This window comes from Telopea speciosissima, chromosome 2, assembly GCF_018873765.1.
Source record: "Telopea speciosissima isolate NSW1024214 ecotype Mountain lineage chromosome 2, Tspe_v1, whole genome shotgun sequence".
NCBI lineage: Eukaryota > Viridiplantae > Streptophyta > Magnoliopsida > Proteales > Proteaceae > Telopea > Telopea speciosissima.
In genome coordinates this window covers 83,900,437-83,921,745 of record NC_057917.1, presented here as the reverse complement: position 1 = coordinate 83,921,745, position 21,309 = coordinate 83,900,437, and the positions used below count along the sequence as shown (strand labels likewise).

The window sequence follows — 21,309 nt, the reverse complement described above, 5'->3', positions numbered from 1 at the left end:
TTAAAAATAGGAGAAACTCATCCTACGAGTGTCACAAACCCTTTATACTAATTTAATATAAAATCTCAAAATACCCTTTCGATTCCCTTTCGGAGCCATCCTTCAAACATAGGGCTAGATTCCCAACCCCCCACCCGGGAAATTATCCTTCAGTTTCTTGTCCGACCAGTTCTCCAATGCTTATAATAAAGACGATGAACCCCACTCAAACAGAGTGTTCAAGCAAGGGATAGGGTGATCATTCCGACCAGTTCTCCAATGCTTATAATAAAGATGATGAACCCCACTCAAACAGAGTGTTCAAGCAAGGGATAGGGTGACCATTCCCCCAGCCTCCCCTCGCCCTCCCCCCCCCAAAGGAAAACTCGGTCTTTAAAAACATGGTTAAAATGTTATCTATTAAAAATTTTCACTTTGGGAAAGGTTTTTTTTATTCAAATATTAAATCCATGGGAAGCCTAATTTCTTACTTACCCATCATGTGCCATAAGGCAGGGGGGTCAGCCATAGATTTTTGCCAACTGCTAGGCTTGTCATGTAGTCCTTCTGCATCTTCACACAAATTGAATGGGCGAATTGCAGCTCCGTAGTCCGGAGACCTTATTCTTTGTTTGATACAGTGGCAGTTTTTCTGAAGAGAGAGAGAGAGAGATGAGGGTGAGCTCACCTTTATGGGATGCACTGGTGTTTGCAGCGATGGTGATGGCGGAGTGTGCCTCGATAGGTTTAATCACACTTAGCAAAGCAGCCATGTCTAGAGGGATGAGCAATTTCATCTTCATTATGTACTCCTATGCTCTTGCCACCCTCATCCTCCTCCCCTTTGCCTGCTTCTTCCACAGGTCAATTTTCTCTCTCTCTCTCTCTCTCTCTCTCTCCTCTGCCACTCCTTATAGTTGGAGCCCAATTTTCTTCAATTTTTATTGTTTTCTTGACATTTTAACATCTCCTTTTATTCAAATCTTGTTCTTTGCAGGCCAACTCTCCGTCCAATCACCTTTTCCCTTCTCTGTAAAATGTTCCTTCTTGGCCTAATTGGGTACCTGAAGACATGCCTACACAATAAAATTTTAAATTTTCTTGAATTATTATGCCAAATGGGTTTGCTAAGTTTGAACAGATGATTGAAACAAAACCTTATAACACCTGAATGAATCTGTTTTTGCCCTTTTATCTTTTTGCAGATATTTGGTGCAAGTTTTCGCATATACTGGCATTAACTACAGCTCTCCTACTCTCTCTGCGGCTATGAGCAACCTTACACCTGCTTTTACCTTCATACTTGCCGTTCTTTTCAGGTTCTGCCGTTATGCTTTGATAGGAATCGTGGCTCTTTGTGGTTTTTCTTAAGAAAATAGATCTACCAAAGTAAATTGAATCCATTGATGATGGAGTATTGTGTATATAAAGAATTCATTGGTTGTGGTTGGTCGTTGTCTGAAATATTTTGATTATGCAGTAGCTGTCTTCCTTTATGTACAGGATTAGATAAAAAAAATCCTTTAGATATTGAAAGTTTTTTCCGCTGTTTAGTATCTATGCGAGGATTCACAGTTCATTTGATGACGTTGGTTGATTCTGCAGAAGTTTCTATGTTTTTATATTGGGTGGTTGTGATCATCTCAATATACTGTATCTTGAAGTGATGATCTCAGCTCATTACGAAATGAGTACTTCTAAAAATTGGCATGGTCTTCATGATTCCTCATATTGTCTTTAATGACTTACTCTCTAATTTAGCTTTGCTACTAGTAAAGTATATTTCTGGTGTCTACGGTTTCTTCTTTATGAGTTTGAGGTTTTTTTCTCTATCTTTCTCTGTGTGTATCTGTGTTTGTATCACTACATGGATGTATTTGTGGGTGGGTGTCTGTCTGCGTGTTGAATCCAATTGCTGGTCTGTAGGATGGAGAAGTTACATTGGAAAAGCTCAAGCAGTCAAGCTAAATCAATTGGAACCATTGTATCAATCTCAGGGGCATTCGTTGTGACTCTCTATAAGGGCCCACCAATCATGATGGATCCATCATCTTCTAACTCATTAAATCGACTTCATCTCTCTTCACAGTCAAATTGGGTTATTGGAGGTATTTTCTTTGCTGCTGATTGTTTGTTGTCTGCAATATGGTATACCTTCCAGGTACAGTCCTACTCCAGGACCTCCTTAAAACTTCTTACATCCAAAAACATTAACAAATGAAACAAACTAAAATAAACTAACACGTTTTCACTATATTTCCAGGCAGCAATTGTTAAGGAGTATCCAGAAGAACTCACCCTGACCTGTCTCTATTCCTTCTTTGGTACCTTTCATTCTGCAATAGGATCTCTGATTGCAGAACGAGACCAAAGTGCGTGGATATTAAAGCCTGATTTGGCGTTGATTACTATTGTCTACTCAGTAAGCAAATAACAAACCCCATCGCGAGTCTTGAATTGAAACAAAATAAAGGTTGATCAAAATTATGGATCTTAATTGTTGTCCATGTGGCTCAGTGCTATCTCAATCTTATGGGCAACACCCTACATCCCTACAAAGGTCCTATGGAAAAAATTGGAGTAATTCTTTTGGAAAATTTTTAATGTGCTACTTAGAAAATAGAAATGATTTTTCCTTTTCTGAGAAGATCAGAAGATGTGTTGGGTGGACTGCATTAGTCATATTCTTGACAGTGTCTAGTTACAATTTTGATCGTCTCCTTTTCATATCAAGTTTTCTTTTGAGGTGTATTACTTTCCCTAATGTGCATCCTATGAGGACTCGAACTTGATCTACACCACGTGTGCTTCACTGCAGGCAATTCTTGGGTTTGGATTCAGTGTTGGTACTATAACATGGGCCTTGCACCAGAAGGGCCCTCTTTATGTTGCCATGTTCAGGCCTTTGGGGATTGTTATTGCAGTTGTTATGGGAGTCCTTTTTCTTGGGGACACCTTCTATCTGGGAAGGTATCTATTTCTCTACTTCCTTTTCTTAGGCTGCATTTATTTCAGCTTAAAATATTTCCTGAAAATATATTTATAAAATTTAGTTTATATTTTCCTGTCATTTGGCATTTTTTGGTTGGACATGACCAAGAAGAACATTTGAACATGATTGAGTGAGGGAATGAATCCAGCTATATGATGGAGTTGGAGTCATCCATGAGTGCCAAGACTACCAATGATCAAGATACCTTCACTATTTAGGAAAAACGACATCCTAAATTTTGAAATGGATTTCGTTCTCCAACTTTTTGTATTGTATTTCGGTAAAATATTTCCCCCCCTTCCTAATCCTTATACATTTTTGTATTGGTTTTGAGAAAATCTCATAAAATATTTTACAGCAAAACAAATGCAGCCTCAGTGAAATTTGTTAGTTTGAAAGGAAACCGTGACCTCATCTTTGCCTCTTTTTTTTTTGGCCTTTTCTTTGGTTGGAAAGTAATTCGTTAATCCATACTTGGGCACAGAAATTGTCAATGAACACATGACTCTTACACTGAAAATTTTCACAACCTTTCCAAAAAGACTGGAATCTAACCTCCCTGCCTGTGTACATAGGTTTAAGTCAAACTTACTCCTTGGCCAAAGGTATGATGTTTACATCCAGTTCATGTCTCCTTCCATGTGTTGATAAGAAGCACTTTAAGAGCATCTGTTTCAACCACAACTTCTTGTGGTCCAAACTCTTGGCTAATGATATGCCATCACCCCTGCTTTGCTTACATGCAATAAAATTTGCTCTCTGCTCTCTTATGGTAACAACACTACTTATTTATTTTGGTAATTAACAAATAACAACCCTACTTAATTAATAATTTTATTAGCTTAAGACTCTGTCTTTGTATACTTAGTTTGAAGCTACAGAGAAGAGACTGCCAGCAGTTAGGGCCTTTCAGACATCTGCTATGGTTCAGTTATTCTATCTTCCTACTGAATGCAATTTCTTTGCGTTCCTGCTTATGTTCGATACTAACATTGTCACTTCCAGATTTAGCTGAATACCCTAGAAGACCTCTGATTTACAGATTTCTAAATGTGCCAAACTGGGAAAATAACTTTTCTCTTCATCTGACGTGTCAGTTATTTACTTAATTTGATTATATTGATAAGATCTTCTACATAAAGATTGTACACAAGAACAAAGACCCTTTGACCCAGGTCACATAAACAGCAAAACAAACAAAGAGATTTTGCTACTGTGGAAGAGGTACCAGATATAGACACTGTCTGTCCACCCAGCCTTAAGCTCCATATTCAACCACACCATTAGCTGATATGAGCCCCTTTGGAAAAAAGCATTTCTATTCTGTGTGAGGGATATGGATTTTCTTATAAGGTGTGTGTATCTTCAAAGACCCTTCATTTGAGCTTAACCAGTTCATTCTGATCTGTCCTTAGCTAATTCTTCTTATCCCCAAACTTAATCTGAGACGTTTTCCCATAAAATTTTATCTGCTCATAGTCCCAAACCAGTTCCAAACAATATCCTATTTAGTTGATTGCATGAATGACAGGCAAGAAAGTTGGAAAGAAAAAAAGTGGAACAGTTATTGTATTTTTTTCTGAAGTATAAAGGTTCTGTATTCACTTTCAATTGGGACTTTGTTACATTGTTACTGCCCAAAGATGGATAGAAAATTTGAGATCTTTTGTGATACGGACATGGAAGGGAAGAAGAGATAAAATAGAGAAAGAAATAAAGAAGAGATAGTAATGAGATAAAATAGGATAATTAATAGAATAACTTGGCTTTACTGAGGAAGCCTGGCCTCATGGCTTTATGGAGGAAGCCTCACCTTGTTTCTCTAGAGAGAAAATATAGGGAATCAAAGTTTATCCATCTACATTTCCTTTCTTTCATCATCCCTTAGATACATGTACAAGTAGTTATCATAACCCATATCTCCTATAACTTATCCCCTACACATCATTCACTACTTGTAACTCAATCAAACTAACCCATGCCGCCGTACTACAACTTATATAATATCACTACACTATAACTAATCACACTAACTTATATAATAAACATGAAGCCACGTATACATTCCTTGGGTGTAATGCACATAACATTTTGTTTCACTACTCAACGTCAATTTAAAAGAATCAAAATTATGATGTGCAATAATAGTTAAATTTACTTTTTGTGCAGTATGGTTGGCTCAATTACCATCACTGCTGGGTTTTATGCTGTGATATGGGGAAAATCCCAAGAAGAGAAATTGGATAAAGGTATCGGGGTTACAAGCTTGGAGTCTTCAACTGAAAGGGCCCCTCTTTTGCAAGGAAATTAAAACATAACTTGGAAGAAGTGTGATGTTTGTAAAAAATGTAAGTTACTCAAAGAATGTATGCATTTTTTCAGTAACAAAAAGAAAATATAGATCTAATTAAGCTGTCTAACTCAATTTTGTAACATGAGAGATGCAACTGCATCATGATTGATCCTTGATTAGAAGGTTGGTAAGTATGAGGATCCATTCACATTCTTGCGCAGCCTAGTAATATGAAAATAAGTCTTCTATATTGGATGCAACTCATTATTCTGGTTGGATGTTGATTAGAGATCTAACAGTACTTTGGAAGCTGTTCTGAATAAAAATCACTTCCTTATTTCTCTTTTTGGAGTGCTTCAAAATAAAAGGTACATGTATGATCTGGTGAGGTCTTTTCTCATCTATACAGTTTTTTGAGAGAGGGCCTGTTGGATAATTTGTGATCGTACTTATGTAAGTGCTCTTGCAGATCCTTGGATTCTGACTTTACAAAGCTTTAGACCTCAATATGATTGTCGATGCGGAAAGAAGTCTTTGTTTTAGATTTGATTGATCAAGAAACAAAGGTTTGCTAAGTAGATATTATTTGAAATCTATTTGATCCTGTTGCTGCTGTTCATATTTTGCAAAATCCAGCTTCCTAATAGTTATAGAAAGCTTAAAGTTGAGTTAACCTGGACTCCGTCCAGATCAGGATCCTTCTGGACAAAGACAGCCGATAGATTGACATCACAGATGGGCATCTTCATCCAACACCCCTCATTTGCCTTTATGATCTTGCACGTCAAAGAATTCAAACTGCACACAGAACACCTTAACATGTCAGAATGGTGCTATTTAAACAATGCTATTCCAGTCACAGGATTATTGGCTGAGTTGATGCTGTTGAAAATATCTGTTCTACTGATGAGGAACACTCAGAAACAGTTTATCACCTCCTGTTAAACTTTAACTTGGCAGCAGCTGTTTGGTTTGGCTGTGTCTATGCATTTGAATGCAAGAATAGAAGAACAATTAGTGGGTTGGATTACAGCTGTTTGGTTTGGGTTGCACCTATCATGCTCTTATGTTTTGCAAGTTTGGTACGTTTGGAAGGTGAGAAATGTTAAAATTTCTGAGGACAGGACATGGCCCTAGATTCTCTTATAGAGGCTGCTCAAGTTCATTCATTTGCTGTCACCATCAACTTGAATTCAGATCGATATGTTAATGGTTATAAGGACTTCTTATTCTAGTTTTTGGATGCAGTGTAATGTGGATGGAGCTACTGGGGCCTTGTTTGGTGCCTGTGGTGGTTACAAGAAATCAAAATAGAATCTTTATTGCTGCTAAGGGTGGATTTGAATCATGTTCTGACGAGAACACAGATTTAACTGGGTTTCACATAGCTTTGCCTTTATGTGCAAGAGTTTTGTTTTCAAGCATTGTTATTGAAGGAGATGCAGAAAGAAGTGATCAAGTATTCAAGTTTCTGTTGGAGGATTTCCAGAGTCCCCCCCCCCTCCCCTTTGGCTACTCGGATTTGAGTATGCTAATTGCATAACTCATCTCCTCTCTTTTGTTGCAAGATTGCTGCTCACACTTCAGCCTGCTTGGCCGTGTATGGTGTATCCAGGATTTCTCAAACCTTGTTGAGAAATCCACCAGTTTCTATTACTACAAATCTTGTTCCTGCATGGAACTATGTATTTGGTGCATTTTCTCAACCAAAGGATTTTTTTTTTTTTGTTTTCTTCAGAAAGACCAAGTATTGTGGGATAAGGTCACTGACTCAGATCAACACCCTCAAGGGAACTTCAGAGGATATCTCTTGGGATCAGTCCAGTCATAGCTGAATTAAAATATGTCTATAAGTAACTTATCTTCCCTCACTTTTGTGTTATTCAATCGTGCAAATCATAGTGCTGGTTTGAATTTGCACAAGGAAAGGGTAAACATGCCTCTATTGCCTTGGGCACATATGCAATAGCTTACTATCCTTATTTTTGTTCAATTCATCTTATGATCTAGGTTTAATAAAATACATCTGTATACGAGCTATGTTCTTCTTCCCTTTTATTTTTCCTGGTTTGGGTTTCGGTCAAGTTCGTTTACCGAGAACCTCAACTGTAACCCAACCCAACCTAGGGGTGTCAACCGGTTGGGCTCGGTCGGGTTTGGTTGGGCCTAACCACACCTTACGGTGCTTAAAGCCTGCATTGTGACTATCGTTTAAGTATTTGGGCCAGGGCCTGGTCAGGCTCGGTCGGGCTTTGGGCTATAATCGGGCCTTAAACAGTGCAAAACCGGGCTATGTGCCTGTTTAAATATAAACGAGCTTTAAATGGTGCAACCCATTAAAATTGAATATTTTAATTTTACAAAGAGGTGCATCATCTTGCCACCTCTTTTCTGTCCTTGCCCGTTATAATTGAATATTCCAACTGTTTGTTTGAACATGGCCGATTCATTAGAAATAGGCTGAAATAGTACAATTCGTGCTGACCCATGTTCCCCGTGATATAAATTTAAGCTAAAAAAATATCATAAAAATATACCCAATACATCAGGCCAAACCCAACAGAAAGTTAATGTAAAAAATATACAGCCCAGCCCAACAGAAAGTTAAATGTTATAAAAAGATTTGGGCCAATAAATCAAACAGGGTCCAAGTCCATAGCAAAGTTTACAAGTTAAAGGGTCGGGCGTCCGATGGGCTAGGACCCTACACCGGGACAGCCCTGTTAGTAAACGGGCCGGGCCGTGCTGGGCTGGGCCTAGAATTGATACTCCTAACCCAACCTGACCTTTTGTTTCTTCTATCTTTTAACCTAGTACCACTCCAAAACCGAAAATCCCAGCCCAAGATGATCCCTGATAGTTAAATAAAGATAACATCGAATTACTAGTTATTATTTTTTTGGTTCCAACACATTTACAGATTTACTGGAGTTTCAATAGGTTATAACAAGGCTGAGCCCAATGGATCCCGGCGTAGTTCAAGTGAAGAACAAATTTCTGATGGGATCTGTCCAAGGTGCCACCCTGTTAACTCTGGCCCCTCTAGAAATTTTAATTTTGCAAAATACATAAAAGATTTTCAAAATAATAAGTAAGATCGATGCAAAAGAATCAGTGATTCGAACAAACAATAAGTTCATTCGAACCCCATGCATACCCAGCTAGCTGCTGCTGCTCAATATCTGACTTAATTGCCATTAATCAATCTTTCCTTTTCCTACCACCCCATATGTACGTAAATGCAGTCCTTCTATATTGGACGATGCCTTTATTTTTAATGTTTTTTGCTATAGATCACGCATGTACTATTTCTGGCTTACAAAATTCTCTGAGAAGTCTTCAATTCGTAAATAAAACAATTGATAAGTCAAGTCTTCTTAATAATTGCTATCTTTCTTGATACAGAGATAGCAAAAAAGAATCTCCATATGGTTTTTATTGACTCGAAAAAAAACTTATGATCGAGTCTCTAGGAATCTAATCCAACGTGTTTTAAAAAATCAATTGTGTATTATTAATTAGCTAGGTACAGTTATTGGCTTCTAAAAGATGGATCAAATTGGAGCATGGGACAGCCGACAGCGACAGTTATTTTGCTAATTGGGCCGGTCTTAATTTATTAAGGAGGAATCGGATTAGTCCTTGATGAAGCCACTGCATCGATTTGACAATGCTACTGACTCGATTCTTTAGAAAACCTTAATTAGGACTGAATTTGCAGAATCCAAATTAAGGTAACTGAAAACAGACCAATCACGAGTACATGCAAAGCAATTGGGTGGATCTTTAATTAGGAATGGAGCATATATAAATAATGGAGGGAAGGCCCCCAAAGGATCTTTTATAGTGTGTATGTATGTATGTATGTATGTATGTATGTATGTAAGAATTGTTGTATTAAGATTTTCTATTTCAGTATTATTTTGGTGGATGAGATAAAAGAAGGGATTAACTCTAAGTCAGAGCTTTCGAGGTCAACCTTGAAAACAAGAGATTTTAAGATTAGTAGAACGAAGACGGAGTATATGATATGTAATTTTAGTCACACTATGATGGGTATTGATATGGTGTAAATTGAGGAAAGAGAGATACCATAAAATCGATACGATACCGATATGGTATCTGCCTGGATCGACTGTATCAAATAAAAATACCCTTGAATTTCTTTAGAAAAAAAGTTTTCTGACCATTTTACCCCTTGTTCGTACCGTATTATCGATATAATATCGAGATGGTATCAATATCGACGACTAATAAAATCGATAAATATCGTCCGATACAAACAATACGATACTGATAGTTAGAACCATGCATCCAGATGGAATCCACTTTAAGTTTGTCCCATCTAGATGGATGGCTTTCAAGCGTATGACCGTGAACCTGAGCCGGCCTCGTGGTTGGGGGGTGGGGGACAGGTGTGATGATATAGTTACGTAGAAGAAAGATCAATCCAAATTGAAATTGAAATTGAAATGATCCAACTGATTTGATGCCTTTTTCGATCATGTGCCCAAATTGACTTTTAAAACACTTCAGCAACTATAATTCAAATTCCTTCTTCTGACTCCTTCCATCTATGCTACTTCTACCAAAAAAAACTTAAAAAAAAAAATACTATGCCTACACTAATGAGTTGTGACTTATGAGTATTCTTTTTCCCTGAGTGTCAAAAATTGGGCGACGGCGGTGAGTTTGGATCCTCTTCAATGACATTTAATGATCATAATCAAACTCCCACCATCCATGGATATGGGGCCACTTTTGAGATCTGGGGTTCACACCCCATGGATTATAGATGGTAAGAGATCGATTCTAATAATTAAATGTTATTGGAGAGGATCTGAATTCGACACTGGTAAACCCTAGTTGTATCAATTGGATCAATTTTTTATGACCTGATTAGTTCATTTAAGTCCATTTAGTCTGATTAATATAACCGTTGAGAAAGACTGTTTATAATTTGAATTGTCGATTAACTCATTTAAAGCCACAATTAACCCAACCTCGACAGTACTGGATCTATAATCGACCGACCGAAAGAAAATGCGTCCATGCCTTAATGTTTGATTGCCTAAAGAGAATTGGATGTTAAATTGATGGGAACCAATTAGACTCGATTGAAAATCAAGAGACCCGATCAAGGTTTTAGTAATTGATATTGGTCGATACCAATCCAGATTGAATAGATTTACCCCTATTTCCTTTGAAAAAAATGTAATTTTTGTTAATACTTTTACGTACCCCTATCCATACCGATCCAGCGATCAGATCAATCAGGTATCGGTACCGGTCTCCACCGATACCAATATGAATGGACGGATCCGATGGACCCGATAGTAATTCCTGAAGGCTCCAGCCATGGACCCGACAGGTTGACACGGCCCCTTCACCCTTGCTTGCCTGCGGGCTTCTCACACCCGGATGGTACAGCGTTACAATTACATTTAAGAACACGGTGGAAAACGGTAGTACGTCATAGCATACGCAAAACATTGACGCATCCTTTTCATACTCTGCATCACATGAAATATTCAGTCATTGCACACATCATCCTTCCTTCCTCGCTAAAAACAAACGAAGACCCGACCCAACCCTCTATTTAAAAGGAAATGGGAGAGGACTGGTTGTGTATCTCACATTTCAAAACCCAATTAGTCGTAGCAAGAGAGACATTAATGGAGCGCAGCAGCAGCCATGACAATCATCATCATCATCATTTCCTCCTGTTGACATTTCCAGCCCAAGGCCACATTAACCCAACACTGCAATTTGCGAAGCGCCTCCTCCTCACTGGCGCTCGTGTCACCTTCGTAACAAGCTTATCCGCCCACCGCCGCATGCTCCAAAATACTTCTACCTTCGCTTCTTTCCCCGAAGGCCTAACCTTCGCCCCTTTCTCCGACGGATATGACGATGGCTTCAAACCCCATGAAGCCACCCATTCCAACTTCCTGTCCGAACTCAGAACCCGTGGTTCAAAGTTCCTTACCGACCTTGCTGCCAACCTCGGCAAGGAAGGTCGCCCCATCACCTGCATCGTATACAGCCTCGTCATGCCTTGGGCTGCCCATCTCGCACGTAACCTCCGCGTTCCCTCCGCCCTTCTCTGGATTCAGCCCGCAACCGTACTTGACATCTATTACTACTACTTCCACGGCTATGATCAAGATATGATGAGGAGGAGGAGGACTAGTACGGATGATCACATATTAATGGAGCTTCCTGGAGATTTACCCGCACTCACAAGCAGAGATGTTCCTTCATTCTTCCTCGAATCAAACGACCGCACCAAATCAGCTCTTCAAGCGTTTCAAGAACAGTTTGAGACGTTGGAAGAAGAAGAAGAAGCGGAGGAGGAGGAGGAGGAGGAGGCAGGGAAGAAGAAGAAGCCATGGGTCCTGGTGAACACGTTCGATGCCCTGGAACCCCAAGCCCTAGCAGCCATTTCTGATAAGCTTAATCTGATTGGGATCGGACCTTTGCTCCCATCGGCTTACTTAGATGGTAATGATCCCTCCGATAAATCTTTCGGAGCAGATTTGTTTGGTGGCGGCTCCTCCAAACACTACATTGATCAGTGGCTCAACTCAAAGGCGGATGCGTCCGTGGTGTACGTATCCTTTGGAAGCCTAGCCGTTCTATCGAAACCACAAATGGAAGCCATTGCCGATGGGTTGTTAGAAAGTGGCCGCCCATTCCTTTGGGTGGTCCGAGGAGGAGGAGGAGGAGGAGGAAAAGAAGAGGAATCATCGAAGATAATGGATAGGTTGGAGGAACTGAATGAAGCGGGATTGATAGTGCCATGGTGTTCACAGGTGGAGGTTCTTTCTCACCCATCGGTGGGTTGTTTTGTAACTCACTGCGGCTGGAATTCAACATTGGAAGGTCTGGTTTCGGGAGTACCAATGGTGGGGTTCCCACAGTGGTCAGATCAACCAACCAATGCGAAGCTGATCCAAGATGTTTGGAGGACAGGAGTGAGGGTGAAATCCGAGGTGGTTCCGATCAGTAGTACTAGTGATGAGGAAGATATGAATGGAGAACAATTTATAAGGAATATTATTATTGTTAAGAGTGATGAGATTGTAAGATGCTTGAAACTAGTAATGGAGGAGGAGGAGAGTGGAGAAGAGATGAGAAAGAATGCAAAGCGTTGGAGTTATTTGGCAAGAGAATCTGTGAAGGAAGGTGGTTCTTCTTATAGGAATATTCGAGCCTTCATGGAACAGATAGATAGAGGTGGGATCCTGTGACGTACTAGTGTGTGATAACTATATCGTTGATATATAAAGATGTCTGTGGGTGGGGTACGTGCCTGCCTAGCTGCCTAGGTGGGGGTGTTCTATGTAATTTTCTTTTTTTTTTTTAAATGGTGGATTTGTTACTTTTTCTTTTCTCAATTCTGTGTACACCCTAAATTTTGTTGGTATAAGATTGATGGTTTTGTTGTTCGAGCGTGATTTATAAATATTGTCTTCACTAAATTTGATTGGAGAACAAACAACAATAATTAAGCTGAGTTTGGTATGCATTCTAGTTAGCTAGGTAGGATGATAATACATTTTGGGATGATAAAAAAACCAATTGTTTCTAGCATTTTAGAATGCATTATCGACCTCGAATGCATTCCAAGAATACATAATACTTTTATCATTTCAAAATACTTATGCACGTAGATTGCATTTCAAAAATGCATATCAAACACAACCATAGATAGAGAGATGAGATCCAATACTTTAATTGTATTTTTTGTTTTTATTTCAAGGGAGAAAGAACACCACCCGGATGCGTCTGACATGCTGCCGTTGTGCCGTTACATAGGGGCACGTGAAATGATCACCACATCCATAGTCATTAATTTTGAAAGTTCTAGGCTGATGTAGTGGTCAATGCGCACACGTACCCTGTGACAAGACACAAAGGAAGTGTCCTCTTTCCCTTATTTTAAACAAAGCCTAATTAAGCTAGCATAGGAGAATTTATATCTTCTTAATCTAAAAATGATTGTTTGGATGAATTCATGTAACCTGGACCATGTTTATTTTATGGGGATTGAGTTTTCTATTTTGGAGCATAGTGCTCCGCTAGACCTTCCAGAATATATATATTTCTCTTCCAACAAGGGCAGAGAAGATGAGATGACATGTGATTTTGTGACGGGAAGAAAATTAAGAAATAGACTAGACACATATTAATAGAAATGCTAGCGTAGCGTCGTCCCCTATAAGTAAGTACTCTCCCGGACATAGAATAGAATTAATATATTTATCACTTCATTGATTTATATTGGATGATCAATAATATTAAATATTATTTCATTGATTAGGGTTAGGTCATCGCTGACAAGTTTCATCTCAATCATTCACGGCAGTGACGGCACTATGGGTCTATGGCTGGCTTTATGTCAATTTCCAGCTCTTTATTCTATTTTATTTATTTCTTTTTAACAACTCAAGACGCATCCAACATCGAGTTTGCAAGAATTTTTGATATGCAACCGATTTAATGAACAAATAATGTGCATATGTGAGTAAGTGAGTGTAATTTGGCTAATCCAATTTGTAAAACTTACATTTTGATTGACAAATTAGGAAATATTTATTTTTTCAAATACCTCATTATATAATTTAATTAATTTTTTAATATATTTTTGTATTTAACATATCTTAAATCAATTTCTTCTATTATGAAAATTTATTGACAAATATCTTAGATCCGTTTATATCCTTATTTTCTTCTCTTGATTTGTAAAAGAAATTCTTTTTGTGCCTCTAATCTTGTTTTATTAATTTTATAACTTAAAGGAAATTTTATGGAAGAAGGCATTGGTTGCTGCCGATATCGATCCGATTTCATATAAAAAAACTACATTTTTTTATTATCAAGAATAGTTATTCAATTCTGTATCAACAGTCCATATTGGTCAGTATCGATATTGATCACCTCCGATACTGACACAAATCCACCGATACGCCAGATCCGAAACATATTCCAAAAACCGTGAGCTCAACACAACACCATCCTTAGTTCCATACTCCATACCCCTCGTTTTGTTTTCTCTTTTAGATGCCAAATCCAACGGTTCATGGGCAACCAAGTCAGTAGATAACGTTCCCGCCATCAGAAAACCAAACGGAGATTGGTGATTGGCTAGACTTCTTAAGTGCGGCCCACACAGCTTGTCTGTCTTGGGATAAATTTCTACGGTGCGGTCTCACTCACTTTTCCGGCCATTTTTAGAGTATAGAATAGAATGTAACAAGTATTGCAGATGACATGGCCTCGGTTTCAACTCTGATTCCCCCTTCAATCTCTTCCCTAACCCTCGCTACTACCCCGTTGCCGCTGCCTCCAATTTCATCTCCCAACACTGTCAGATCCAAGTTACAGTTCCATTACTCCTTCAAAATACCATTTGATAGAGATAAGGGAAGGTGGACGGTAAGCAAACGCCGTTACCGACGATGGGCAGCTTCCACCAACCACGTAGATGAGCATTCTGACACTACTCGAGAAGCAGAAGAAGAAGTTGAGGAGCATATTTCTAGGGCAACTTTGATATGGAGAGCAATCAAGTTGCCTATGTACTCTGTTGCTCTTGTTCCCCTCACTGTAAGTTCGACCTTTTTTTTCCCCCCCCCTTTTTGAGGGCGTTGATTCCTAATGAATTTTTAATAATTGAGTTTCTCCTTGTTTGTCATTCCCTGAGTTTCAAATTGACAACATTGGTATTGTTGTTTCCTTTTTTTTGTGAAATTTAGTACAATTTTTTGGTAGATTCTTTTATGTTTACTATTCTTATCAATAAGCTATTTAAGCAAAAAAAAAAAATTATGTGGTTATTAAATAATTGGTTTACCTGCTATGTGGGGACTCAATTTAAACTTTTGAACTCAGTAGGTACAGGGGATACTCTTTGTTTGTTTGTTCGTTTTTCTGTTAAGGGGAGGCATTCTTATTGTACCAGTGTAAGGAGGATTTGGGTTTTCTTAGTGCTTATAATAGCATATTTTGGTTATAGTTGAGAAATCATTGCGGTTCATGATTTGATTTGAGATACTTGGTTGGACAATTCATAACTTAAGAATATGAAAAAATAAATAAAAAAATCTGGTATGGAGTCATGGGTGTGATTCATTATTCAAGTTGTTAAGTTTCGTGATATATAATTCAAATGAGAGGCAAGAACTGTTGCCATTTATGGATTTTTTTTAATATTTTAATAATAAATATTAATTTGGTTCAAAAACTCAAGCAGTGTCTTTTTCATCTTGGAGATCCTTTTGAAGCTTTAAATACAAAGAAGTGATTTCATGGCGCCTGGGAATTTTTCTCAATCCTAAATCTCACATACAAATATCAAGATTTATCCCTTAATACTGAATGGAATTTGATTCTGTCATCTGTGAGAACTCTCCGAAATGGAACAAATTTAGGCAAAACGAAGCTCAATTGGGTAGTTGTAACGACTAGGAAATAAGTAAACCCCTCTATCTCCACTCCCCCCCCCCCCCACCCCAACTCCAACCTTTAACTCAAATATCATCATGGATCAAGAGCAGATTTATTTATTTTTTAAATCAAGAGCAGACTTCAATTCTGCAGAGACCTTAGATATGTTTTTGGACAAGAAGTAAATGATAAATTGAGTGTATGGGTGCATATGAAGGAGTTGCTAGCCATTCACTATCTTATTAATTTTTTTTAATGCTTACTGGGGAACTGAAATTGGTGGATAGAATTTGAATCTTCATTATCTGCTTGCTAGAAGTCGGGTCTCTATGGGTTAATGGAGTTCCTGTATGATTTTAGTCAATGGGTTTTGGTCTTTTTCACCCCTTATACCAAAATGATTATGGCTGATCCTTGCTTCTTCTTGATTATTGCTTGTGCTTACTACTCTGTGCATCATCGTTTACTGTCGGTCCTCACTTCTAACTTTGATGATATTTTATTTCTTAGTTCCATAACTAAGATATATAGTAGTCAGGTTATAAACTGAGATATTCTCATTATGAGAACCCAAAATTGTGAAGTAGATATTCGGGATCCTTCTGGGAATCTAAAAGAACTTTACATATAACACTTCCTTGTTGTATGCTTCTCTTGTTATTAGTTTATGGACTGCCTTTTCAATTACTATATACGGAACGAATAAAAGAACTTTGCATTCAACACTTCCTTGTTGTATGCTTCTCTTGTTATTAGTTTATGGACTGCCTGTTTAATTACTATATACGGAATGACTTTATACGAACTGTTTCTTATACTTTCTAGTGACAGGTGGGTACTGCAGCTGCATTTTTGCAGGCAGGCCTATTTTCTGCCAGACGCTATTTTGTGCTCCTGTTTTCATCAGTTCTTATCATCACTTGGCTCAATTTAAGGTCAGATGTGATACTGTGTTTTTAGGGTATGAATTGAATGTGGCAGGTATCATAGCATGCTAACAAATTACATTAAATGAGAAGATGTATGTTTAGTACCAGATACAATTATCAAGAAATCCAAGATTCGTTTGGAATACTCTGTAGACAAATGTCTTAATCTACTAATGATGCTGATGAGATTCAATCATGAGGGTAAGGAGTGCAATCTTCTAGGAAAACTCGGTTAGTCAGTTGCCCTGAGGTTTATCCTTACGGGTTTCAAATGGCTTCTCTGTGGATTTAGAATTTTCTTGGGGGCAAGAAACTAGGTTAATATGGATTTATGACTGATAAGGGTACAAAATAGGCTAAAAGATCTTAGCCATTTTTCTTAGTGTAGGGTTTGGGTTTGAGGAAATAATGGAAATGGGAAAACAAAACAGGGAAAAATTAGAAAAGATAGGTTTTATAGGTTGCAAGTGGAATTAAGATTTGAGATTGTTGACATTCTCCTTCGATTTTCAAGTCATCAAAAAAATTTCAAGAAGAGAACAACTACGCCTGCAGCTGAAGTATTTTCCTTGAACCATTCAAGAAACTCAAACAAGAAATATTCTTCAGCTTACTGTCAATGTCTTCAAGAACTTCTTCAAAGAATGAACCACACCACTTGGTCAGTTTTCCTGAAGGCAGAGGCCAAGGATCACAATATTTTCCCAATTGGATCAAGAAACAATATCCATTGACATTAGATATTCATATAAATAAGGAATACCATGGAACCGACAAATGGCTAAGATCAATCTATGGAAGAAGACATTAGACCAAGAAAAATAGATAAAATAATGTTGTACTCATTGCTGATCCAAAAGAAGAAGCAGCAGCTAATCTCAGTTTAATTCCTCCAGAAACTAATCAATATTGTGTCCAAGTCTTGGTGCTTACAACCCTTATATAGTTTCTTAATGGATTATCCTAATTTAACTTTAAATTTGAACATTAACTGTGTGGCGGAGAATCCCTATAATGATTAAAGTAGCCTACACTTATTAAATTCCAAAATACAGATAGAAATTCAGAAGTTATTAGAATACTCTTATGGCTCTTATTACTAGAGAAATTAGTTTATATAAAAGACTAAGAACTGAATTTCCATAGTACAATTATACGACCAGCAATGATGTATGGAGCTGAATGTTGGACAGTGAAGAAACAACATATAAACAGAAGACATTATACCCAGAAAAATAGATAAAATAATGTTGTACTCATTGCTGATCCAAAAGAAGAAGCAGCAGCTAATCTCAGTTTAATTCCTCCGGAAACTAATCGATATTGTGTCCAAGTCTTGGTGCTTACAACCCTTATATAGTTTTTTAATGGATTATCCTAATTTAACTTTAAATTTGAACATTAACTGTATGGCTGAGAATCCCTATAATGAATAAAGGAGCCTACACTTATTAAATTCCAAAATAAAGATAGAAATTCAGAAGTTATTAGAATACTCTTATGGCTCTTATTACAAGAGAAATTAGTTTATATAAAAGACTAAGAACTGAATTTCCATAGTACAATTATATGACCAGCAATGATGCATGGAGCTGAATGTTGGGCAGTGAAGAAACAACATATAAACAGACTTCTAAACCCCAAGCACACACAATGCGTGATGTTAGTATTTGTTGACCAATGTTAGAGTTATAATTTCATCATCAACGTTTTCTTTTAAAACTCCTGACTTTGGTTCATGGGCCAGCAATGATGTTTATGATTTCGACACGGGGGCAGATAAGAACAAGAAAGAATCTGTTATGAACATGGTTGGCAGGTGCATTTTGTTACCCCTGAAGTTCTCATCTCTCTATCTCTCTAGACACAAATAACATAACTTTTTTTTTGGTAGTGAGAAATAATATCCAACTAATGATGTCTTTGTCATGCCATTTCAAAAGTCGTACAGGGACACTTATCACTGCCTATGCATTACTTATCTCTGGCTTCATGGGACTAGCCTGGGCATCTGCAGAAGCTGGAAATATACGCTCCATATTACTGTTGGCTTGTGCTATTATTTGCGGCTACATTTATCAGGTGGTGACTTATGTTTTATGTTTACAATTTTTTTGGAGTTATTCATGAAAGTAATGAAGCATTACATCTCCAGCGTGACTGTTATGGTTCTTTTAATATCAGAATAACTGGAGTGTTAGATCATAAAGATGGTCTATCAATGGCATGCTGGTGGAATTGCCAACTGCAGGGGTTCTGGTTCATAAGCCAAGGATTATTGTAGATGATTTGGAGATTTTAAACTCCTATTGAATATGGTTATTAGCTTATATTGGTTTAAATAATACGTAACTTATACTTAGTTCCGCTTTTCAATTTAATATCTTCATTGTGGGGAGGGGGTGGCAAGCGCTGGGCAGTAGAATTAACGTTGTTGCTAACTGATGGAATTTGATGGCTGATTGACCTCTTCATATGTGAGAATTCTCAAACATGCCCTTCTACTATGAAAGCCAAAGAATAGCTTTTATAAAATCTGTTTCCTTTTCTTTTGTTTCCCCATTGTTTGGAATTATCCTGCTTCAAGATGGTGCAAATTCAGTTGCACATTTACAGTGGATGTTTCCACTCTAGTCCATTTAATTCTCAGAATTACCAGATGGGGATTCACAATTTGCTGAAACTGCTTCTGCAGTGCCCACCATTTCGGTTGAGTTACAAGGGATTGGGAGAGCCCTTGTGCTTTTCAGCCTTCGGTCCATTTGCAACTTCTGCTTTCTACTTGATGCAGAGTACTAGAAGGTGAGATGGGCCTTTTTAATTCCCTGGCATACACAGTAATTAGTTTGAATGGCATGCTTCCTGAAATATCAAGGTCTTCTGTGTTTTTGTTAGTGAGATGCACCATCTTCCCCTAACTGGCACAGTTCTATCTGCATCACTTCTTGTTGGATTCACAACATCCTTGATTCTTTTCTGCAGTCATTTTCACCAGGTAGTTTTATTTTTATCTCTTGTCCATTTATCATCTGGATTCTGTATCTATTCTTTAATGTAGGGTATCAGCTAATACAATTATTTTGGGACCCAGGTTGCTGGAGATCTATCTGTTGGAAAGATGTCTCCTCTGGTAATAACACATGATGATGACTGTCAAACTTTTTAGACTAATAAGCCAATTGACTTTTTAAGTTTTGTAATTGCAGGTAAGGATTGGCAATAGAACAGGTTCAAGGGTGGTGAAAGTTGCAGTTGGGACTCTCTATTTCCTTCTGTTAGTGCTGTGTCTGAGCCAAGCCCTTCCTTTGACATGCCTAGTAAGTTGGTAGTGAACGTAGCCACTTGGGACTCTACATTATGATTTGACAAACACAAAATTTGACGTTTCTTCTGAACCTCTCTACCCAAATTCTAATGTTGATCTTCATATGTTTTTACGTTTTCTCTACTCTCTAATTGAATGAAGTTTTATTTTCCAGTTTCTCTGTGCTCTCACCCTGCCCATTGGGAAACTTGTAGTTCGCTACGTTGAAGAGAACCACAACGTGTGTAACAGAACATCTCCAGCCACCTCCCTAATCCTCTTTTTTCCTCTCTCTCTCTCTCTCTCTCTCTCTCTCTCTCTTGTCCCATCTCTTGAACATGCTGTTAACTTATGATTTGGGATTTCTTTGTTCACCTTAACATACTCAGGATAATGCCAAGATCTTCATGGCCAAATATTATTGTGTAAGGTTACATGCTTTATTTGGAGTTGCATTGGCTGCTGGGCTGGTGGGTGCTAGAACTGTGACTGAAAGATATGTACCAAAGCCATTGTTTCCTTGACATTGTCCTGCAGCTTGGTCTTCAAAGCTGGAACCTGAGGTTTAATGTCAAGGATGAGAAGGATCAGTAACGAAGCACATATTGAGAGACCTCCATTATTGGATACATGTTGGATGATACACTGAGAGAAGAGAATAGGAAAGACGAGTGATTTCGCTGCTCCATCCCCCCGTTGTTTCTATTTAAACAGGGTGGCTCCTATTCAAAAGACAAAGCTTCCTTCTTTTATACAATGTTAGACCCTTCTTCTGTGGTGACGTCAGTAACCTTGCGCCCTCGGAAAATCCTTCGCTAAGCCAGATTACGAGCAGTAGTGTTCTTGGAGCACCCACCCTGGGAAGCCTCAGTTGTGCTCTATAACCACTCAATTTTATTGTAAAATGAGTTCAATTGTAATCAATATGCAAATGGTTGGTGTACTGGAGACTTCAACTCAGGTTTTTTTCTTTGTTCTTCTTTAAATTTATATTGAACACAATTTCAATCCATCAATAAGTTTCTCAGAGGCTGTTTGGATGAAGAATTGAATTCATCTAGAATGGCATCTCCTACTTGCATTCTTTTTAGGCTTTGATTGCATGTGTTTTTGATATATAGTCATGTCAGATCTTGCAGTCGAGCATACAACTTCATTTTGGTTCTGCATAAAATTTAAATATTTGTCTAAAATATCGACAGGAAAATGAGGCATTTTCGATATTGTAGCAACTGAGCTGGTTTCTAATTGTAAACATTTTGATCATGATTTCGGATGAGTCAGAAGACTACATTTTAAACTTTGAACTTTACCCAGATGCTTTACAAAACCAAAATGCAATTGATTCCAGAGGGCTCCC

The 21,309-nt window shown here is 38.0% G+C and overlaps 3 protein-coding genes across 9 annotated transcripts; all 3 read left to right on the top strand.

Moving 5' to 3' along the window:
• The first annotated feature begins 605 nt into the window (after window positions 1–605).
• Window positions 606–6,994, top strand: LOC122653108 (WAT1-related protein At5g40240-like). Of its 4 annotated transcripts, none has more exons than XM_043847044.1 (7): window positions 606–842; window positions 977–1,039; window positions 1,185–1,298; window positions 1,906–2,132; window positions 2,235–2,401; window positions 2,798–2,949; window positions 5,141–6,994. In XM_043847044.1, the coding sequence occupies exons 1-7, from the start codon at window positions 652–654 to the stop codon at window positions 5,280–5,282; spliced, it is 1,056 nt and encodes a 351-aa protein (XP_043702979.1). In that variant the 5' UTR covers window positions 606–651; the 3' UTR covers window positions 5,283–6,994. The 4 variants fall into 4 exon arrangements, with proteins under 4 accessions (XP_043702979.1, XP_043702977.1, XP_043702978.1 ...); XM_043847042.1 differs by having other exon boundaries at window positions 1,906–2,140; window positions 2,243–2,401; XM_043847043.1 differs by having other exon boundaries at window positions 977–1,044; window positions 1,190–1,298; window positions 1,906–2,140; window positions 2,243–2,401.
• A 3,945-nt stretch (window positions 6,995–10,939) lies between these two features.
• Window positions 10,940–12,526, top strand: LOC122651249 (phloretin 4'-O-glucosyltransferase-like). Its single transcript, XM_043844552.1, has 2 exons — window positions 10,940–11,613; window positions 11,650–12,526. The coding sequence occupies exons 1-2, from the start codon at window positions 10,940–10,942 to the stop codon at window positions 12,515–12,517; spliced, it is 1,542 nt and encodes a 513-aa protein (XP_043700487.1). The 3' UTR covers window positions 12,518–12,526.
• Window positions 12,527–14,514: 1,988 nt separating this feature from the next.
• Window positions 14,515–21,032, top strand: LOC122650365 (2-carboxy-1,4-naphthoquinone phytyltransferase, chloroplastic). 4 transcript variants are annotated; one of them, XM_043843775.1, is made up of 10 exons: window positions 14,517–14,876; window positions 16,548–16,651; window positions 18,393–18,464; window positions 18,589–18,727; window positions 19,341–19,447; window positions 19,541–19,640; window positions 19,737–19,775; window positions 19,852–19,962; window positions 20,125–20,190; window positions 20,339–21,032. In XM_043843775.1, exons 1-10 carry the CDS (start codon window positions 14,541–14,543, stop codon window positions 20,471–20,473), a joined length of 1,209 nt encoding a protein of 402 aa, XP_043699710.1. In that variant the 5' UTR covers window positions 14,517–14,540; the 3' UTR covers window positions 20,474–21,032. The 4 variants fall into 4 exon arrangements, with proteins under 4 accessions (XP_043699713.1, XP_043699711.1, XP_043699710.1 ...); XM_043843778.1 differs by lacking the exon at window positions 19,852–19,962 and having other exon boundaries at window positions 14,515–14,876; XM_043843776.1 differs by lacking the exon at window positions 20,125–20,190 and having other exon boundaries at window positions 14,515–14,876.
• Window positions 21,033–21,309: the final 277 nt, after the last annotated feature.